At 36.0% G+C, this 18,717-nt stretch overlaps 1 protein-coding gene across 2 annotated transcripts in view; it reads right to left on the bottom strand.

Moving 5' to 3' along the window:
- Positions 1–7,683: 7,683 nt before the first annotated feature.
- LOC123532363 (leucine-rich PPR motif-containing protein, mitochondrial-like) overlaps positions 7,684–18,717 on the bottom strand; it is a 134,068-nt gene continuing 123,034 nt past the window's right edge. Inside the window, exons 35-39 of one of the 2 annotated variants that reach the window (XM_045313785.2) lie at positions 16,209–16,300; positions 15,708–15,788; positions 12,609–12,717; positions 11,531–11,697; positions 7,684–10,667 (exon numbers count right to left, since the gene is read on the bottom strand). In XM_045313785.2, the coding sequence (XP_045169720.2) occupies positions 10,323–10,667; positions 11,531–11,697; positions 12,609–12,717; positions 15,708–15,788; positions 16,209–16,300 (794 nt within the window). In that variant the 3' untranslated portion in view covers positions 7,684–10,322. The remainder of the gene's footprint in view (positions 10,668–11,530; positions 11,698–12,608; positions 12,718–15,707; positions 15,789–16,208; positions 16,301–18,717) is intronic. The other variant, XM_045313793.2, reaches the window with a different exon arrangement.

Raw genomic sequence — 18,717 nt, 5'->3', positions numbered from 1 at the left:
ACTAACTCTAATTTGTGTTCTTGACAGAATTATGCCCATTTGGTGTATCTTCCTCTTAAAATAGAGGTCTCTTATAGAGACATATATTCATTTTACTGTCAATTCGCCGAATAGTGGAGCGTGCTGTCTTATGGACAGCTCTTGTTTACAGAACCAATAATAGATAGTACATGTATAATTTCATAAAGAATTCCTGATTATCTAATATATTATATATTTAAAAATAATTATTTAAACATCTCCCTTCTTTCAATGTCTCGCACAAACTTCCTAAGTATAAATTAAAGACACATTTGACCAAGTTCTGAATTCGACAGATGAAGTAGGCAATAATTCAGTATTGTTTTATTAGATATTTTTGAACTTTGTTTTATTAGATATTTTTGAACTTTTTATTTTTTGTTTTTGGTATTTTTCGGGGTATGTAGTTGGGGTATAGTCACACTGTCACAGTTTGGTCATGCGATGGCATTTATAGCAGAGGAAGAGACACAAGGGGCATCTCTAGGCATTGTTCCAGGCATGGGCAGACATCAGATTAAAATCGCCGACCTTCCCTATATAAGCCACCCGGACGGTTTATGCGCATGAAGAATTGAAACATCTCATGTGAAGTCTGGAACCTTTACCATTCGGCTATGGAGCCTCTCTTGAAATTATGTGAACAGTGCAAAAGTATAAATAAAGTATATCATGAAAGTTACTGAATATTATGACTGCCAGTTATTGTTTCGACCGATTGTGTGATTTGATTAATAAACTTTCTCTCATCTAAGGCACTGACCTACAAATTTTGGCTACGAATGATTTTTCTTTTAAATTGAAGTTCGGTCATATTATGAACATTAAAATATGAGTTTTTGTTTCTAAACTATCTTTAATTTGCTCAATCAAGAAAAACAAGATGCCAGAGTCGGGAATTGAACCCGGGCAGCTACGGCAATGAAAATTTTCCTGCTGCTAAGGACCTGAATATTTTATAATTAGGCAGTTTATCTCGAGTTAAATGTTATAAACGCTTTTGAATTTCCAGTGTAAAAATTAGTAAAAACAACCAATTCTCATGTGTTTCAATAACATATAGTCTGTCAGTAATTAATTCAAAGCTTTCTTAAGATTTATAGCATTAATTTCTTGTTACCTAAAATTTTCTCTTTTTTCTGTTGTCCTATGATCTCGAGGACAGAGCTTTGATAATCAATATCTGTTTGGTGTTATAATCATTTTTGTCTACATACAGTTCAAGTATTAACTAGTTACAGGAAATTACTGTAACTGCATCTAAAGCATGATTTAACATGACAATAAACTATTAATACTCTTTTTTTTTGGTACTAAACACTCATTTCTACTTAATTTGCAATTTAAAGATGATACATTTATGAAAGTATAAAGTTGATTAACACCTGAAATAAAACCTTGGCAAGCACTTCTATACAGACTGTGAAGGTCATTAAAGGAGAACTATGATCCAGGGCACTGGAGTCATTCAAGGGTTATGTTACATCATGAACACATTTGCAATGATCTCTAATGAGATGTTGATTATTATAGCTGGGATGAAAAGTGCCTAGCTCAGATCGCATTTGTCCAGTCGTTAGAGTCAGAGGTTAGAGATACTGTAAAATTTTTTAGAAAGTGCTATCAAAGAGGATTGATTTTATGGCCAAGTGCTTTACATTTAATGACTCTAACGACTGATGCCAGTCTAACCTCCACCTTATAAAATGTGTAACTCAAACATTCCCTCTCCTCTGTTGTAAAGGTCTCATGTACTAATAAACTTTGATAATGTGGCAGTTGACCTCAATACAGTCGACACTTATTTTCCAGTACAGGTAAATCCAATAATTGTTTTGCAATAGATCTATGATGAATTATCTTTGAACACCCTGGCTTTATTGGACTCAACTGCCACATTATCAAAGTTTATTAGTAGTTCCTCCATAGGAAACATTGACAAGTGTCGCTTTCATTTGTTGAGTAGTAAATAATTGAGGATTATCTCGTTCAAAAGAAATTCGTCTGTTCATTTTGTTGTTCTTATTTTTGTTTATTCAATACCTACAAGCACTCGATATTTAATTAGATATGGACTGATCATATTATGACATTATTATTATTAGGCCTAAATATCTAATACATACAATGTATATTTGTACGTGTATTAAATGCACATGCAAAGGATCTTCTTATGAATTGTATTTACGGAAAATAGCATATATTCTATGGATATTTTTTAAAAGTGTTTTTGACAAAGCAAACCAGAGGCGTTTCAGGACTATGCAACTTGTTAGTAAGAAGTTACTACGATATTCTACGAACATAAATCGTGCAAACATTTTACGAACGTCTGTTTCATATTTTAGCGTTCGTGCGAATTTCGTGCATTATTGCGTACGCAAAGTTACGGCGTGAATTTCGTGAATTGTTGCGTACAAGAAGTTACGGCGCGAATTCCATGCATTATTTCGTACATAAAGTTAGGGATTAAATTTCGTGAATAACTGCGTACATGGCGAATACCTGAAATTTGGCATCAAAATCGTCGGCCGCTAAACCACGGATGTTGCTTGTTATGACAAGTTAGTAGATTCTACTGGCTTTTCTATAGACATACACTCGAGAGTGATCCAACTGCTTTAAAAATCACAGTTTGAGCTAAAAAAAAGTAGTATGAACTAAGAAACGCTACTTCGTAGGGATTAATATTTCCGGATAGAATGGGAATACTCAGCCACTTCATTTATGTTACGCTACTTTGTCTATTAACTCACATATATGATACAAACAAGATTTAGTGTCTTGGCATTTATCTAGTATCTATCATAGACATTCACCGCGTATCCTCCGGATAGTGTTTGTCTGTGGTGACTGCATTGAAATTACTTCCTTTCTGTCTGCACAAGGGCGTTTATGACCAAAGGTGAATACCTGTCGAGTAGTTCAACTGCATTTGAGCATTATTTTCGTCTCCTACAGCAACAGGACCCATTTTCAAAAAAAAAATTAAAGACAGTGACCCAATATCCAATCTGACAGCGATTTCGTTGAGGAAAATGATTCTTACCATGTTTTGTTTATTCCAGGTAGAAAATATGAACTATTTCCATGAACATGAAGATTTGACAAAGCTTTTGACCTAAGATTTTTTATCATATTTTATAAAGACAGACATTCTGACTAAGTTTCATAAGATCAGGTACAAAATCTGGTATATTGCGTGCAAAAAAGGGCTTTCCTATGATTGGACCTAGTAACATAGTTCTATATCCTAGGTTACCCAGTTTCAAACTTGACAAATTGCAAATAAACAACTATTCTAACAATTTGTTATGAAGATTAGAAAGAAAATGTAACCCTTGGAGTACAAATAACTATCTTTTGAGACTAAACCTAGTGACCTAGTATTTTACCCAACATGATTCAGTTTTAAGTACATTGTATGACCTAGATTTATCACGAAGATCCGTGTAAACGAGGTGTTCTTAGTTACAACCCAATGACCTAGTTTCAGACTAAAGTTATGTACTTGACCTAGATTTCATAATAATGCGTATGTCTCTCATGAATAACAGGTTAAAATGTTTACAATATTTTTCTACGATTTGACCTAGTTTTTTCAACTAAGATGACCCAAAATAGAATGATCTGAGATTTTGTTAATTCAGTTTGAACTTGATCATCATTTTAACATTCTAAAACGTATCATCTAATTTTCAGATTATTTGAGATAATGACCTAGTTTATAACCCCCGATGACCCAATATGGAATAATGAGTAAACATTCTGACCAAGGTTTATTATGATTGTGTGAAACTGTTGATGAAGAAGTACCCTAGACACAAGGCTATATCAACAGTTCACCAGGAGTGCTCGAAGCGAGATAGGCATTAAACGGATTTTCTTTTCTTAGCATGGGGCAACAGAAGTGCAATCCAGAAGCACCATTTGAACAATCTTGAACAAGGCTTGCATGCAACAGACCAAGTTTTGTACATATTACATCAAGAAGTTCTATAGAATACAATGTATGTCTAAATATAGTTGCCTTTGCTCACGGACATCGTCAGTAAGGTACCCATCCATGGACACTGTTTAACTACTTATTCTCAAACACATTCAGGACGTCGTCAACTAGCTATATTAGCTATGCATGGACAGTATTTTAGTTTTCCCTCGGGACACTGCCAGCTGGGTGCCCATCTAAGTTTCACTTTTTACTCTCAAACTTGCCCAGGACATCTATCCATGAACAGGTTTGCTATTTGTTCTCAAACTTGCTCAGGACATGTCAACCAAGTGCTTATCCACGGACACTGTCAACCAGATGCACATCAATGGACAGTGTTATACGACTTATTCTCAACACACTAAGTGCCAACCACGGCCTATCTATGGGCATTACTTTGCCCATTAACTCTTTGAACATCATTACACCATCGTCAGAATGCCTGTCCATGATTTATAGTACTTTCTAACGCTCACCATTGGAGTGTATTACTGCTTACTCTCGAACACGCTTAGAGCATCGTCAATCAGGCTTCTATCCATGGACAGTTGCGCTATTTGTTTTCGAACATGCTCAGGACGCCAACCAGGTGTTTATCCATTGACCTATTTCTCAGGCCACTGTCAACCAGATGCACATCTATGGACAGTTATACTACTTATTCTCAACACATTCAAAACGGTGTCGACCACGTGCCGATCTACGGACAACACTTTACCCCTTCCTCTTGAACACTCTTACACCATCAACCAGGCACTTGCCCATGAATAGTGTTTTACCACTTGAACACTCTCTAGACAGTCAGCAAGGTGCCCTTTCATGGACAGTGTTATTACACTTACCTCAACGACCAGGACACCATTAGCCCAAGGCATATCCGTGAACTGTGTTTAACCACTTACTCTCAAATATTCTTAAGGTCACTGTCCACCAGGTGCCAATCTAAGAACAGTTTTACTGCTTATTCTCAAAGAAGCTCAGGACATCGTTAACCAGGTGCCTATCCTTAGACACTTTTTACTTGTTACTCTCAAATATGATCAGGACATTGTCAACTGTGTTTACCTACTCTTAAAACACTCAGGACACCATCAGCCAGGTGCACATTCATGGACACCATCAGGCATGGACAATGCTTGCCCCTTTCTCTTGAAAACTCTCCGGACACTGCTAGCCAGGTGCCCATCCACAGACACAGTTTGACCAAACTCACCCTCAGACAAAGGGCACTCTAAACTAGAACTGTCACAGGAGTGACTCATACCCCCACCATACGGTCTTGTCACAGAAGAATGGCAACCATAAGGAATCTTAAAAATACTTTGGAGTACTTCATCCTGGGCTTCCACATATAAGTGATACTAGTATAATACTAGTATAGTAATACTAGTAAATATATTAAATCTCTAATATTAGAGATACACTAAAAGTGAATACAAAAAAGTGTCTTACCGACCCATGTTACCACGGAAAAATGTTACTTTTTACATGGGACTTATAATAAAAAAGTTAGAAAAATACCTAAAATATTGAAAATCTAAAAATAGGATTTCTAAAAATAGACTAATTCCTGGAATTTAAGGGGAAGAAACTCAGTACAAAGGTTAAACAAGAGCACCGCCTTGCGGGTGCTGACGCTCATCTGATTTTTTTTGTGTAATAGAAATATTGTCCTACCCATGATTTTCTAAGTCTAAAAAGGGCTATCATTCTTGCAAAAAGCAGGATAGAGTTATGTTTCTTGATGTACAGTGTCCACTTATGATGGTGAAAAACTGTTGCAAGTTTTAAAGCAATAGCTTTGATAGTTTATGAGAAAAGTTGACTTAAACATAATATTCAACCAAGAAAATGATTTTCTAAGTCCAAAAGGGGCAATAATTATTGCAAAAATCAGGATGGAGTTACGCTGCTTGCTGTACAGGGTCAGCTTATGATGGTGAACAAGTGTTGCAAGTTTCAAAGCAATAGCTTTGATAGTTTAAGAGAAAAAGTTGACCTAAACATAAAACTTAACCAAGAAATCTGATATTTTCTAAGTCCAAAAGGGCCATAAATCTTGCAAAAAGCAGGATGGAGTTATGTTTCTTGCTGTACAGGGTCAACTTATGATGGTGAACAAGTGTTGCAAGTTTTAAAGCAATAGCTTTGATAGTTTAGGATAAAAGCTGACCTAAACATAAAACTTAACCAAGAAAACTGATTTTCTAAGTCCAAAAGGGGCAATAAATCTTGCAAAAAGCAAGATGGAGTTATGTTTCTTGCTGTACAGGGTCAGCTTATGATGGTGAACAAGTATTCCAAGTTTCAAAGCAATAGCTTTGACAGTTTGGGAGAAAAGTTGACCTAAACATAAAACTTAACCAAGAAATCTGACATTTTCTAAGTACAAAAGGGGCCATAAATCTTGCAAAAAGCAAGATGGAGTTATGTTTCTTGCTATACAGGGTCAGCTTATGATGGTGAACAAGTATTCCAAGTTTCAAAGCAATAGCTTTGATAGTTTAGGAGAAAAGCTGACCTAAACATAAAACTTAACCAGGCAACGCCGACGCAGACGCCGACGCCGACGCCGACGCCGACAACCGCTCAAGTGATGACAATAACTCATCATTTTTTTTCAAAAAATCAGATGAGCTAAAAAAGGTTACTTCCCTTTGGCTCTAAGCCAATCAGAATGAGATATAGTGAAAATACATCAAAATTAACCTTAAATTCTAGATAAAAGGGGCATAATTCATGAAAAATTGGTGTCAGAGTTATGCACCTTGTGTCACATGATGTGGGTGATGAGGTGGAACATCTATTTTAAGTTTGAATCAAATCCATTTTTTAATAATTGAGATATAGTGAAAATACATCAAAATCAACCTTAAATTTAAAGTAAAAGGGGACATAATTCATAAAAAAATTACGTCAGAGTTAAGCACCTTATGTCACATCATCTGGGTGATGAGGTGGAACAACTATTTTAAGTTTGAATCAAATCCATTTAGTAATAACTGAGATATAGTGAAAATACAACAAAATTAACCTTAAATTCTAAGTAAAAGGGGACATAATTCATGAAAACTTGGTGTCAGAGTTATGCACCTTGTGTCACATGATGTGGGCACATGATGTGGGTGATGAGGTGGAACATCTATTTTAAGTTTGAATCAAATCCATTCAGTAGTAACTGAGATAAAGTGAAAATACATCAAAATCAACCTTAAATTCTAAGTAAAAAGGGATATAATTCATAAAACAAATGGTGTCAGAGTTATGCACCTTATGTCACATGATGTGGGTGATGAGGTGGAACATCTATTTTAAGTTTGAATCAAATCCATTTAGTAATAACTGAGATATAGTGAAAATACAACAAAATTAACCTTAAATTCTAAGTAAAAGGGGACATAATTCATGAAAACTTGGTGTCAAGAGTTATGCACCTTGTGTCACATGATGTGGGTGATAAGGTGGAACATGTATTTTAAGTTTGAATCAAATCCATTTGGTAATAACTGAGATAATAGATTTCGGGACACGACGGGACGGGACGCGACGCGACAAAACTGACTCCTATATACCCCCCTCAAACATGTTTGGTGGGGGTATAACCAGGTGTCCTTAAATGCACTGTTTGGGACTGTGTTTAACCACTTATAAAGACAAAAGCTAACAGAATGTTTGTTTTTTAATTATTTTAATGAAAAACTGACTGAAATCATTAATGCATGATTAAGTTAAACACACTGTACTACAAATTTCATCATTTAGTTAATAATTTGATCTTGGTCAAAATTTACTTGGTTACATGCTTTAATGCCATTTCTTAAACATGTATTTCTAACATACCTCACAACTGAAGCTTAAACATAATGCTGAACAAGTTGAAAACTTAGCTCTAAGAACTCCTAATCAAGTTTCAGCAAAATACAGTTGAAACTCCCTATCTCAAATTCCAAGGGACCAAGCGTTTTACCTCGAGATAACTGCAATTCGACTTAAAATGACATTTCCAGCAAATTTAATGTCATTTGGACAGAAACTGAAAATGTCTTCCAGAATTATGATAAGTGAGTTTATAATTTTGAGTTTCAACTGTAATTAATTTTTTTCAACAAATGCTACAGAGTAATAAGAACTGTTGGACTATGTTTTTCTTTTCACAAAACCACAAAAAATATTTTACATCAACTACAGTGAAATCATTTAACTTTGTGGATATAAAATTATGTGGTCTTGGCAGAAATGTCAATTTTATTCAGACATGAGGTGCTGAATTCATGAAAAAAATCGTATTTATAAGGACTTAATTTTGAAACTAGAGATGCTTTTGAGAAAAGCGCATGTCTCCCACAACTGCCTAATCATATAAATAGTAAGTCAGTCTGCGCTTTCTTGGACCCAAAATGTACCCTATACTACTTGTGCATGCGCTTTCTTGCACCCAAAACGTACCCTATACTACAAATAAAAGTAGTATAGGGTACGGTTCGGGTGTAGAGAAGCGCATGCGCTCTGAGGATTTTTCGGTAATTCAAGTGCCATAATCCCCAAGTGCCTGGGCCGATTTGGCTAGTTATCGAACTTGGCCCGCGGTCTTATGGTCAGACACATTTTGTTCAAGTTTGGTGAAAATCGGGTGAGAAATGTTCGACTTAGAGTGTGGACAAGCTTTGTGCAAACAGACAGACAGACAGACACACACACAGACTGGAGTAAATATGTCTCCCACACCACTGTGTGGTGGGAGACATAATTAGAGCTACAATGTAAATAATTCAGTTTAACTGAAAGTCAAAATTTTTATATTTTGGTAAAACGTTTAATGCCATTTATTAAACAATTCTTAGCATAAACTCCAAATCTCTTGACTACAAACTTAAGATAGAGCTTAAATTCAAAAGAAATCTGAACAAGTTGAAAGTAAACTTCTAACAACTCATACTTGTATTAACATTTCAGCAAAACAATATGAACAACTGCAGGAATTTATTTTTCAACAAAAACAACAGAATATTACAACAAGAGCTGTTTGAGAAAAATGAATCCACTATCTACTGTACAAGAAGTAAATGGCTATGTATTTCTTTTTACAAAATGATGGAAAATATTTTAAATCAAGTACTATAAAATTATTTAAATTTGTGGCCATAAAATTCGTGATTTTAGCAGAAATGACAATTTTGTGCAGGCATGTCAAACTGATTTCAGGAAAAATATTTGTTGAGACTTAATTTTGTGGATTGAGGCAACAATGAAATCTACTCAAGTCCATTTCCCAACAAAAAATGATTCAGTTTATTTGTAGGTCAAAATTTTTAACTTTTGGTAAAACCATACAACAAACTCTTTTTCTTTGACAATTGCATGTAAACATTTCAGCTAATCGTATAGGAAAACCTCCAGGTGCCCCCACACACACATTGTTTTCATTATTCTGAATAACAACTTCGTCACATGAAAAAGTTTATGTTCAATGGCAATTTATGCTTTGTATGAGGAGCAACATAGGAAAAAAGTCATGAACCCTTTGGAAGTGAACACATTTTACAAATAAAATGAAATAATTCAATAAAAATAAAGTTTAAACATGAAAATATCTCTTTCAACTTTGTAGGTCCTCACAAGTTCATAAAAATCCTTCAATTATTTTTAAAACTATAAAATGCTAATGGCATAAAATTTCATGGTTTGACAAAAACGGTTGCAAGAGATCACCTCTCACTCATGCATCAGTTGCTCTGGCATTTGGTTCAATCAAGCAATTTATGCAAACCCTCACCGTTTAATATTATTTATATCTTGACAATCGAAAAGTCCCAAATAACTGAAAAATTCCATTGTAACCTCAAAAGATCAGAGTTTTACTATATTTCAAGTTGACAACAGTTCTTGCAGCTCAAATATTGAAGAAACACACATAAACTATTTCTTTCCTGTGATTTAATTTAATTTGTAGAATGGCAGTACCACAAACTTAACAAGAATAAGTCATCCAAGAATAACTATTTTTTTAATAGTATAATATTACAACAATGCAAAACAAACATGCAAACAACATTTCTTCAAAACTGTTCTCCACATAGAAATCTTTGCATTTTACCTTGGTTTCTGCAAACTTCTCATCAGTATCTTAGTTTAATTAAGACGCAGAAATAAGAATCGCCATTAATGGACAAGCGCAAATTCATACAGCTTTGATAAAAACATCACCATTAACGGAGGACAAGTGCAATTTCATACAGCTTAAATAAAAACATAAACTAAGAATTTTCAACTCTTGATTCTCTTTGAAAAGCCACTAACATTTAAACTATGTTCAACTTTGATCCTTAGTAAATTCGCTTTTAGAACCAAGTTCACTTCTATCTTCAGAAATCACAGTAGCTTCATCCTTCATTTCAGATTCTGTTGCCATAGAAACAGTCTTAGCAGTGTCAACAATTTCTTCGGTATCTTTCTTCACTGTGAAAATTTCAGTTTTTTCAGTCTGTTTTACAGTAACTTCAACAGGATTTTCTTTCGGAATTGCAATTTCTGTATGGTCATCAACTTTGGTTGCTATATCTGTCACTGCTTTCTCTGTGGTGATATCTGTTGATTCAACTTTTGTTTCACCTACTTCGGCTTGCTTTTCCGTAACTGTCCAGTTTGAAGATGGTTCCTTAAAAAAATTGTAACTTATCTAAAATAAGTCTTAGTGAAGAGTTAACTTCATTATCTTGATACATGTGCTGGCAAGAGTACCAATTTATCAAAGTTACCTTTTTTTGACCTTTCTTACTATTCTTGATGTGAAAAACTTCAGCTTTACTCACAATCATAAAATGTTTTACTTGTATTGTTTAAAAATCTTTTCCGCCATCTATGACAAAATTCTATTAAAAATTTCAACTATTTACTTTTTTTAATATATTATACCTTTTCTTCAGTGCCATCATAACTTTTTAGTTCACAAATTTTGTGTGTGACAGTGTGGATGTACATAACCATGTTGCTCTTACTCTTTGTTTTGGGAAGTTTAAATGAAGATTTTACAAGTATTACATTACTTATGATACTTAATTCATATTTTTAGTGGGTTCTGTAATGGTTATTTTAGCTAACAGACCTGCATAGTCACATTATGAGGAATGAGAACAAAATGAAAGGTAAAACAAGGGCACCAAAGGGTCATAATATTCACCATCACCATCTGGATTATAATCTGGCAGGAGTGGTGGAGATAATAGGCCCTTAAACATTCTAAGTTTGGTGAAAACTGAGTAAGAAGTTTGGGGAAAACTGGGTAAGAACTGTCAAATGTCAATTATTAGTACATTTGTAATAAATAAAGCTTAAGAGTTACTGGGACTATCTGGTTGGTTGTATCAATGAATGTGTAAGTCAACTATGAAAATTGAAGCATGCTAAATATTTGTTGACAATAGAAATATCTCAAACAAGTGTAAAATATTGAAGATCCTTCAACAAGTAGACAAACAACAAAAGAAACAATTTAAGCTGACTGAACTGAAACATACTTACCCATGGTACCGGTTTATTCTCCGCTTTTAGAGTTTCTTCAGCCTTGACAATCGTACTAATAAACCCTGGTCTCCCCTTCTCGGGCATCAAATTTGCAACTTCCTCAAAGGTTAACCCATAAGAATTAGCCTTTTCAGCTAACACTCCTAACCCTTCAAAATCGTTTTCTGAAAAGTTGATAATAAACTGGCTTTCATTCAGTTACTATTTATATAAAATTTGCTCTGTAATGCCCTACTTTTCATGTGAATCTTTCAAAACATATCGGATATCTGTTTATGTCAGTGTAAATGATAAATTCTTCCCATTCTTGATGCACAGTCACATGCACTGCGACATGATGTCAAAATGTTATTAAATCCATGTTGAAAAGACTACTTTTGAAAAGGTGCATTCCCCTATACTGCTGCTTAACTCTCATGTGCCAGACATCACCTGACGTCATTTTGATGTTGCAAGAGCGTCGACAATGCTCCAGGTGATTATTACATAACCTGTTTGTTATTGAAAAACCTTTATTATTTATTGTACAGTTAAGATATCAGTCCGAAAATAAAATCTAAATCATAATTTAATCCAAGTTTTGTTTTCATATCATGTCTAAAGTCAAATTTAAAGCATTAGTCTACGGACTTGGCACTCAGCATTAAGAAGATAGTACTAGGACTGGTCAGTCCGGTGTCAGTATAATGTGACTGGGTGGGGTATCATGTCATGTGTCTACGGCACGATATTCCAGTAAGGCAGCACTATAAAGTTGGGCATTGTGCTCACTGCTACAAGAAGACACCATCGTTCATATGACTGAAAAACTGTTGAGAAAGACGTTAAACCCAAACACACACACACACCCACCCACCCACACACGCACACAAACACACCTCCTCGTAAGAGACAACAATAAACCACTGATGGTAACAGTGAATCTACAGTACCTCAGATTAACCATCTATACCACTTACTAAATCAAGCTAATATTCTTCTTAAACTCCCTTGAAAACTTCCCAGAAATTACACTTCAAAACCAAAATTTATTCTTAAACTTGAACACTTTCTGAAGTACAATTTAAAATCTTACTTCCTGCAAACTTTGAGAATAGGTGTGATACTCCAACTGCTAGTATATTCTTGTCCTCAAATGAATCAATCAAGATGAAATATGGCTCTCTCCAATCTGATAGTTTCTGCTGCAAGTATATAAATTATATATAAGCTGGGTTTAATGTCACACTGATACAATTACATGGCATACGGTGACTTTCCAGCTTTATATGGTGGCGGAAGATCTCTAGGTGCCCCTCCATGCATTATTTCAATACAAGCGGGCACCTTGGTAGTACTATCAACTTTCATTAAGCTAACTGGATGGCTTCCTCACACGAAATTTTCAAAATCATTTAAAAAGCGAGGCTTGAACCAATATTGGTGAGAGGCAAGTGATTTGAAATCAGTGAACTCAACCAGTTGGCAATTGAGGCCACTGCTGCAATGTAATAGTAAACGGAATAAATCAACAAAGACCTTGCAAAATAACAGTAAACCAAGTCTAGCAAGATAAAGAGATGTTTATAAAACACAAATGTCCCCCCCCCCCCCCAAAATGATGGTTTGTGACATGCAATTGGTAAATAATTCAGTATTAACATCATGACCCAAACAACAGGGCCATAGTGGTCTAGGAGTGCTCATCTGTGTTTCAGAGCTTGTTTGAACAGCTTTTGTTCAGACATAAATAACGTTTCAAACCAGTCTCATTAGAAGCTGCTAGTTATATTCAATTACATAAAAAATAAAGGGAGGTAATTTGTCATAAATTCAGTCAATATGTATCTTCACTGATTGTCCAAGTCCATCTGATGGCATAAATGAAATTTCAGATCAGTATCTTCATTAGTTACTGAGATATACACATTTTAATTTGAAATAAAGGGGCGTAATTTGAAATAAAATCAGTCGATAGTTAGTTACCCTGATTGTCTGAGTCCAACTTATGACAATAATGAAATTTCAAATGAGTCCTATAGGTACTTACTGATATAAATCCATTTTGATTAAAATCAGGGGAGGTAATCATATATAAAACAAGGCAGTCTGAAAGACAGTTTAATCCCTCGCCATTGCTATGGATAGTGAAAGGGTAAACCTTTGACCTTTAGCTGTGACCTTGACCTTGGACATGGCTGACTCATGAATTCTGCACAACGTCTTGATGAGGTGATCATTTGACCCAAGTTTCATGAAAATCCTTCAAGGGGTTAAGGAGATAGAGAGCTAAAACCTTTGACCTTGAGTTGTGACCTTGACCTTGAGCTGACATGGCTGACTCTTGAGTTCTTGATGAGGTGATCATTTGACCCAAGTTTGATGAAAATCCTTCAAGGGGTTTAGGAGATACAGAGTGGACACAAGATGGAAGGCTCAATCCTTTGACCCTAAGTTGTGACCTTGACCTTGAGCCGGCATGGCCAACTCATAAGTTCTGCACATTGTTTTGATGAGGTGATCATTTGACCCAAGTTTCATATGAATCCTTCAAGGGAATATGGAGATACAGAGCAGACACAAAATGGAAGGCTCAAACCTTTGACCTTCAGTTGTGACCTTGACCTTGAGCCGGCATGGCTGACTCATAAGTTCTGCACATCATCTTGATGAGGTGATCATTTGACCTAAGTTTGATGAAAATCCTTCAAGGGGTTTAGGAGATATAGAGCAGACACAAAATGGAAGGCTCAAACCTTTCACCCTAAGTTGTGACCTTGACTTTGAGCTGGCATGGGTGACTCATGGGTTCTGCACATTGTCTTGATGAGGTGATCATTTGACCAAAGTTTTATAAAATTCCTTCAAGGGCTTTAGGAGATACAGAGCGGACATAAAATGGAAGGCTCAAACCTTTCACCCTAAGTTGTGACCTTGACTTTAAGCCAGCACGGTTGATTCGTGCGTTCTGCAAATCGTCTTGATGAGGAGATCATTTGCCCAAAGTGTTATAAAATTCCTTCAAGGCATTTAGGAGATATAGAGCGGACACAAAATGGAAGGCTCAAACCTTTGACCTTGAGTTGTGACCTTGACCTTGAGCCTACAAGGCTGACTCATGGGTTCTGCACATCGTCTTGATGAGGTGATAATTTGACCCAAATTTCATGAAAATCCTTCAAGGGGTTTAGGAGATATAGAGCGGATATGAAAGTGTTACGGAAGGACAGACGGAAGGACGGACGGAGACCATTCCTATTACCCCCCACCACTTGTGGCGGGGGATTAACAACTCCAGAAACTATGTTTGGATCTGACAGATTCATCATGGAATCCAAAATTTATTGTTGTTGAAGATTTTTAGCAAGTTTGTATCAAATCAAACCATAAATGAAGTCTCTATATGGCTGCAAAGCCAAAATAGCAAATATTGGACCTTTAAGGGGCCATAACTATGGAACCCATGATGGGATCTGGCAAATTTCAAAAGGAACCGAGATATTATGCCAATACAAGTTGTGTGCAACTTTGATTAAAGTTGATTGCAAAATGTTGTCTATCGTGTTCACAAGCAAAAAATAGCAAATTTTGCCCCTTTAAGGAGCCATAACTCTGAAACCCATGATAGGATCTGGCCAGTTTTTGAATGGAACCAAGATATTATGCCAATACAAGTTGTGTGCAAGTTTGATTAAAATCAAATACAAAATGTAGTCTCTATCGTGTTCACAAGGATATTGTGGACGGACGGACAAAGGCCAATCACAAAAGCCGTGACAGGTGAGCTAAAAAGGGCTCTCTGATCTTCGGCATATCAAAGATTTTACAAGAGGGTCAAGATGGCCCTAGGTCGCTCACCTGAGAAACACACCATAACAGTGTAAACATGTTTGACCTAGTGATTTCATGGAAAAAAATATTCTGACTAATTATCATTAAAATTGGAGCAAAAAGCAAGATGGAGTTATGTTTCTTGCTATACTGGGTCAGCTTATGATGGTGAACAAGTATTCCAAGTTTCAAAGCAATAGCTTTGATAGTTTAGGAGAAAAGCTGACCTAAACATAAAACTTAACCAGGCAACGCCGACAACCGCTCAAGTGATGACAATAACTCATCATTTTTTTTCAAAAAATCAGATGAGCTAATAAAGGTAACAAAAAGATTGCCATTAAACAATAACCAACACTATTACCTTTTGGATATTGGACATCATATCCCCCATTCTTCTATAAGCATCAAGAAAAAATACTTTCTCCCGTTCTGGCTTTATCATCTGAAATTGAAATGAAATACAATTTCTGAACACCATTTTCAGCAGTACAGTAAAATTTAATAACAGCCAACGTGGATATAGTGAAAAATCAAATATATAAACAACAATTACTTTTCTTTGTTCTTTTGTCTTCATGTCATATAATTTTTTTTTTGGATAGAGTGAAATAAGCACGAGGGTATGAGACAAGAGAAGCCAAATTCCCTTTTAATCTTTTAAAGACCACTCAGTAGCCTAGTGGCAAAGCATATGTTTGGTGTATGAGAGGTCGTGGGTTCGATCCCTGGCCGCATCATACCAAAGATGTGAAAAATGTTACTAGCAGCTCCCTCGCTTGGCGCTCTATGACAGGTAAAACTCAACAGTCATATATGGTCCTTAGATCTGCATTCCCGCTACTGATCTATATTTAGCACCTACCTCTTTAACAGATTTTGATAGAGCAGAATCTTCAGTGAACAAGGAAGCAACAAACAACTTGGTCTGATTCACGAGATCCATTTCTGGTACACCTGTCAAAAAGCAATTATTTACAACTATATGACTCAACAACGTAACTTTTACTTTTAAAGCAATATCCTGTAACAATTTCCATATTTAACAGTTGTAACACTATGATAGCTGTGATATTTTAAATATATGAGCCGTGCCATGAGAAAACCAACATAGTGGCTTTGCGACCAGCATGAATCCAGACCAGCCTGCGCATCCGCGCAGTCTGGTCAGGATCCATGCTGTTCGCTTTCAAAGCCTATTGCTATTAGAGAAACTGTTAGCGAACATCATGGATCCTGACCAGACTGCGCGGATGCGCAGGCTGGTCTGGATCCATGCTGGTCGCAAAGCCATTATGTTGGTTTTCCCACGGCTCGGCTCATATAGCATTGAAACCATGCATTCTGTTTGCATTTATTATGCACTTTATGTACAAGTATGGTACGCTTTCTATACTATCATGTATTGTATAACCCTCACCTATTTAATTAAGAGTATGTAACATACTGATGTTATTGTCTGAATCACAATCATTTACACAAGATCATGTTCTGCATGCATACAGTATTTATTTGTGACTGAAGTTTTTATTACAGTGAGATAACACATTCAAATCTTTATAACAGTTTTAAATTCTTCATAGATGTGTACTGTAGTGTGTCATTAATTTATTGTGAAATCATTAGGGATGTCAACAAATACTAAATTTGGTATCCGAATATTTGGTCAACCATCTGAATGAATATCTGGATATTCGTTCCAGCACATAACCTCTTTTGTGTGTGTGTTCGGGTTTAACATCTTTTTCAATAATTTTTCAGTCATATAAACGACGGTGTCTACTTGTAGCAGTGAGCACAATGCCCAACTTTATAGTGCTACCTCACTGGAATATCATGCCGTAGGCACGTGGCATGATACCCCACCCAGTCATATTATACTGACACCGGGCTGACCAGTCCTAGCACTATCCTTTTTTGGGATGACCTAAACGTATTTATACAGGGGCAGTTATATACAATGAAACATGTTTCCAGTTGTTAATTTATTTCATAAAGCGTGAAATTCAAACATGATTAAAAGTGCAGTGAAAAATGTTTGTTGCAGTATATATATATATGCACCTGTACTAATTATCACTTTCGCACTCTCTAACGTCTTTTCTTTGAAGTTGCAATATTTGCTGACACTTTGTTAACTGGTATTTTAAAATTATGTATAATAATTAATTGACAACAAGAGCTGTCTCCATAGGATGACACATGCCCCCGATGGCACTTTGAATGAATAGTTATGGCCAATGTTAGAGTTTAGGACCTTTGACCTACGGACCTGGGTCTTGCGCGCGACACATCGTCTTACTGTGGTACACATCCATGCCCAATATTTTTAAAATCCAAGCATGAATGACAAAGATATGGACCGGACACGCCCATCAATGCACTATACTGAAATATGACCTTTAACGTCTAAGTGTGACCTTGACCTTTGAGCTACGGACCTGGGTCTTGCGCACGACACGTCGTCTTACTGTGGTACACATTTATGCCAAGTTATTTGAAAATCCATCCATGGATGACAAAGATATGGACCGGACACGAATGCACTATCATGAAAAATTACCTTTAACGTCTAAGTGTGACCTTGACCTTTGAGCTACGGACCTGGGTCTTGCACGCGACACGTCGTCTTACTGTGGTACACATTCATGCCAAGTTATTTGAAAATCCATCCATGGATGACAAAGATATAGACCGGACACGCCCAACTATCATGAAAAATGACCTTTAACGTCTAAGTGTGACCTTGACCTTTGAGCTACGGACCTGGATCTTTCGCGCGACACTTCGTCTTACTGTGGTACACATTCATGCCAAGTTATTTGAAAATCCATCCATCGATGACAAAGATATGGACCGGACACGAAAATTGCGGACAGACCGACAGACTGACAGACGGTTCAAAAACTATATGCCTCCCTTCGGGGGCATAAAAATTGGATCATCAAACAGGACTAGCTAAGATGACAAGTATGTTTCGTATACACGTGGTGTGTCATCACCATGGCGACTGTGTATTACGTTCTGACATGCTATTTACGCGAGGAAAAATAATAATGCTTTGCACACAAAATTAAATATTTCAGTAATTTGTATGTTACTACCAAATATTCCAATACTTAAATTAGATCCGAATATTCGGACCCATGACCTTTTAACCGGATATCCGTCATATCCATTGACATCCCTAGAAATCATAAATATTCATGAATGACTGATTTTCATTCTGTATATGCATCAATCCGCAAAATTAAGTGCCAAAGAACAATTCATATCTCCATTCATTTTATCTATAAAAAAATCAATCATCGAAAATAATGGGACAGAGGATTTCAATCAATTATTTATCATTAGTAAAATTTTATAACCTGAGA

The sequence above is a fragment of the Mercenaria mercenaria genome, chromosome 1 (assembly GCF_021730395.1).
Source record: "Mercenaria mercenaria strain notata chromosome 1, MADL_Memer_1, whole genome shotgun sequence".
NCBI lineage: Eukaryota > Metazoa > Mollusca > Bivalvia > Venerida > Veneridae > Mercenaria > Mercenaria mercenaria.
Note: the sequence above shows the minus strand (reverse complement) of the source record. Positions and strands in the feature narration are given on the sequence as shown.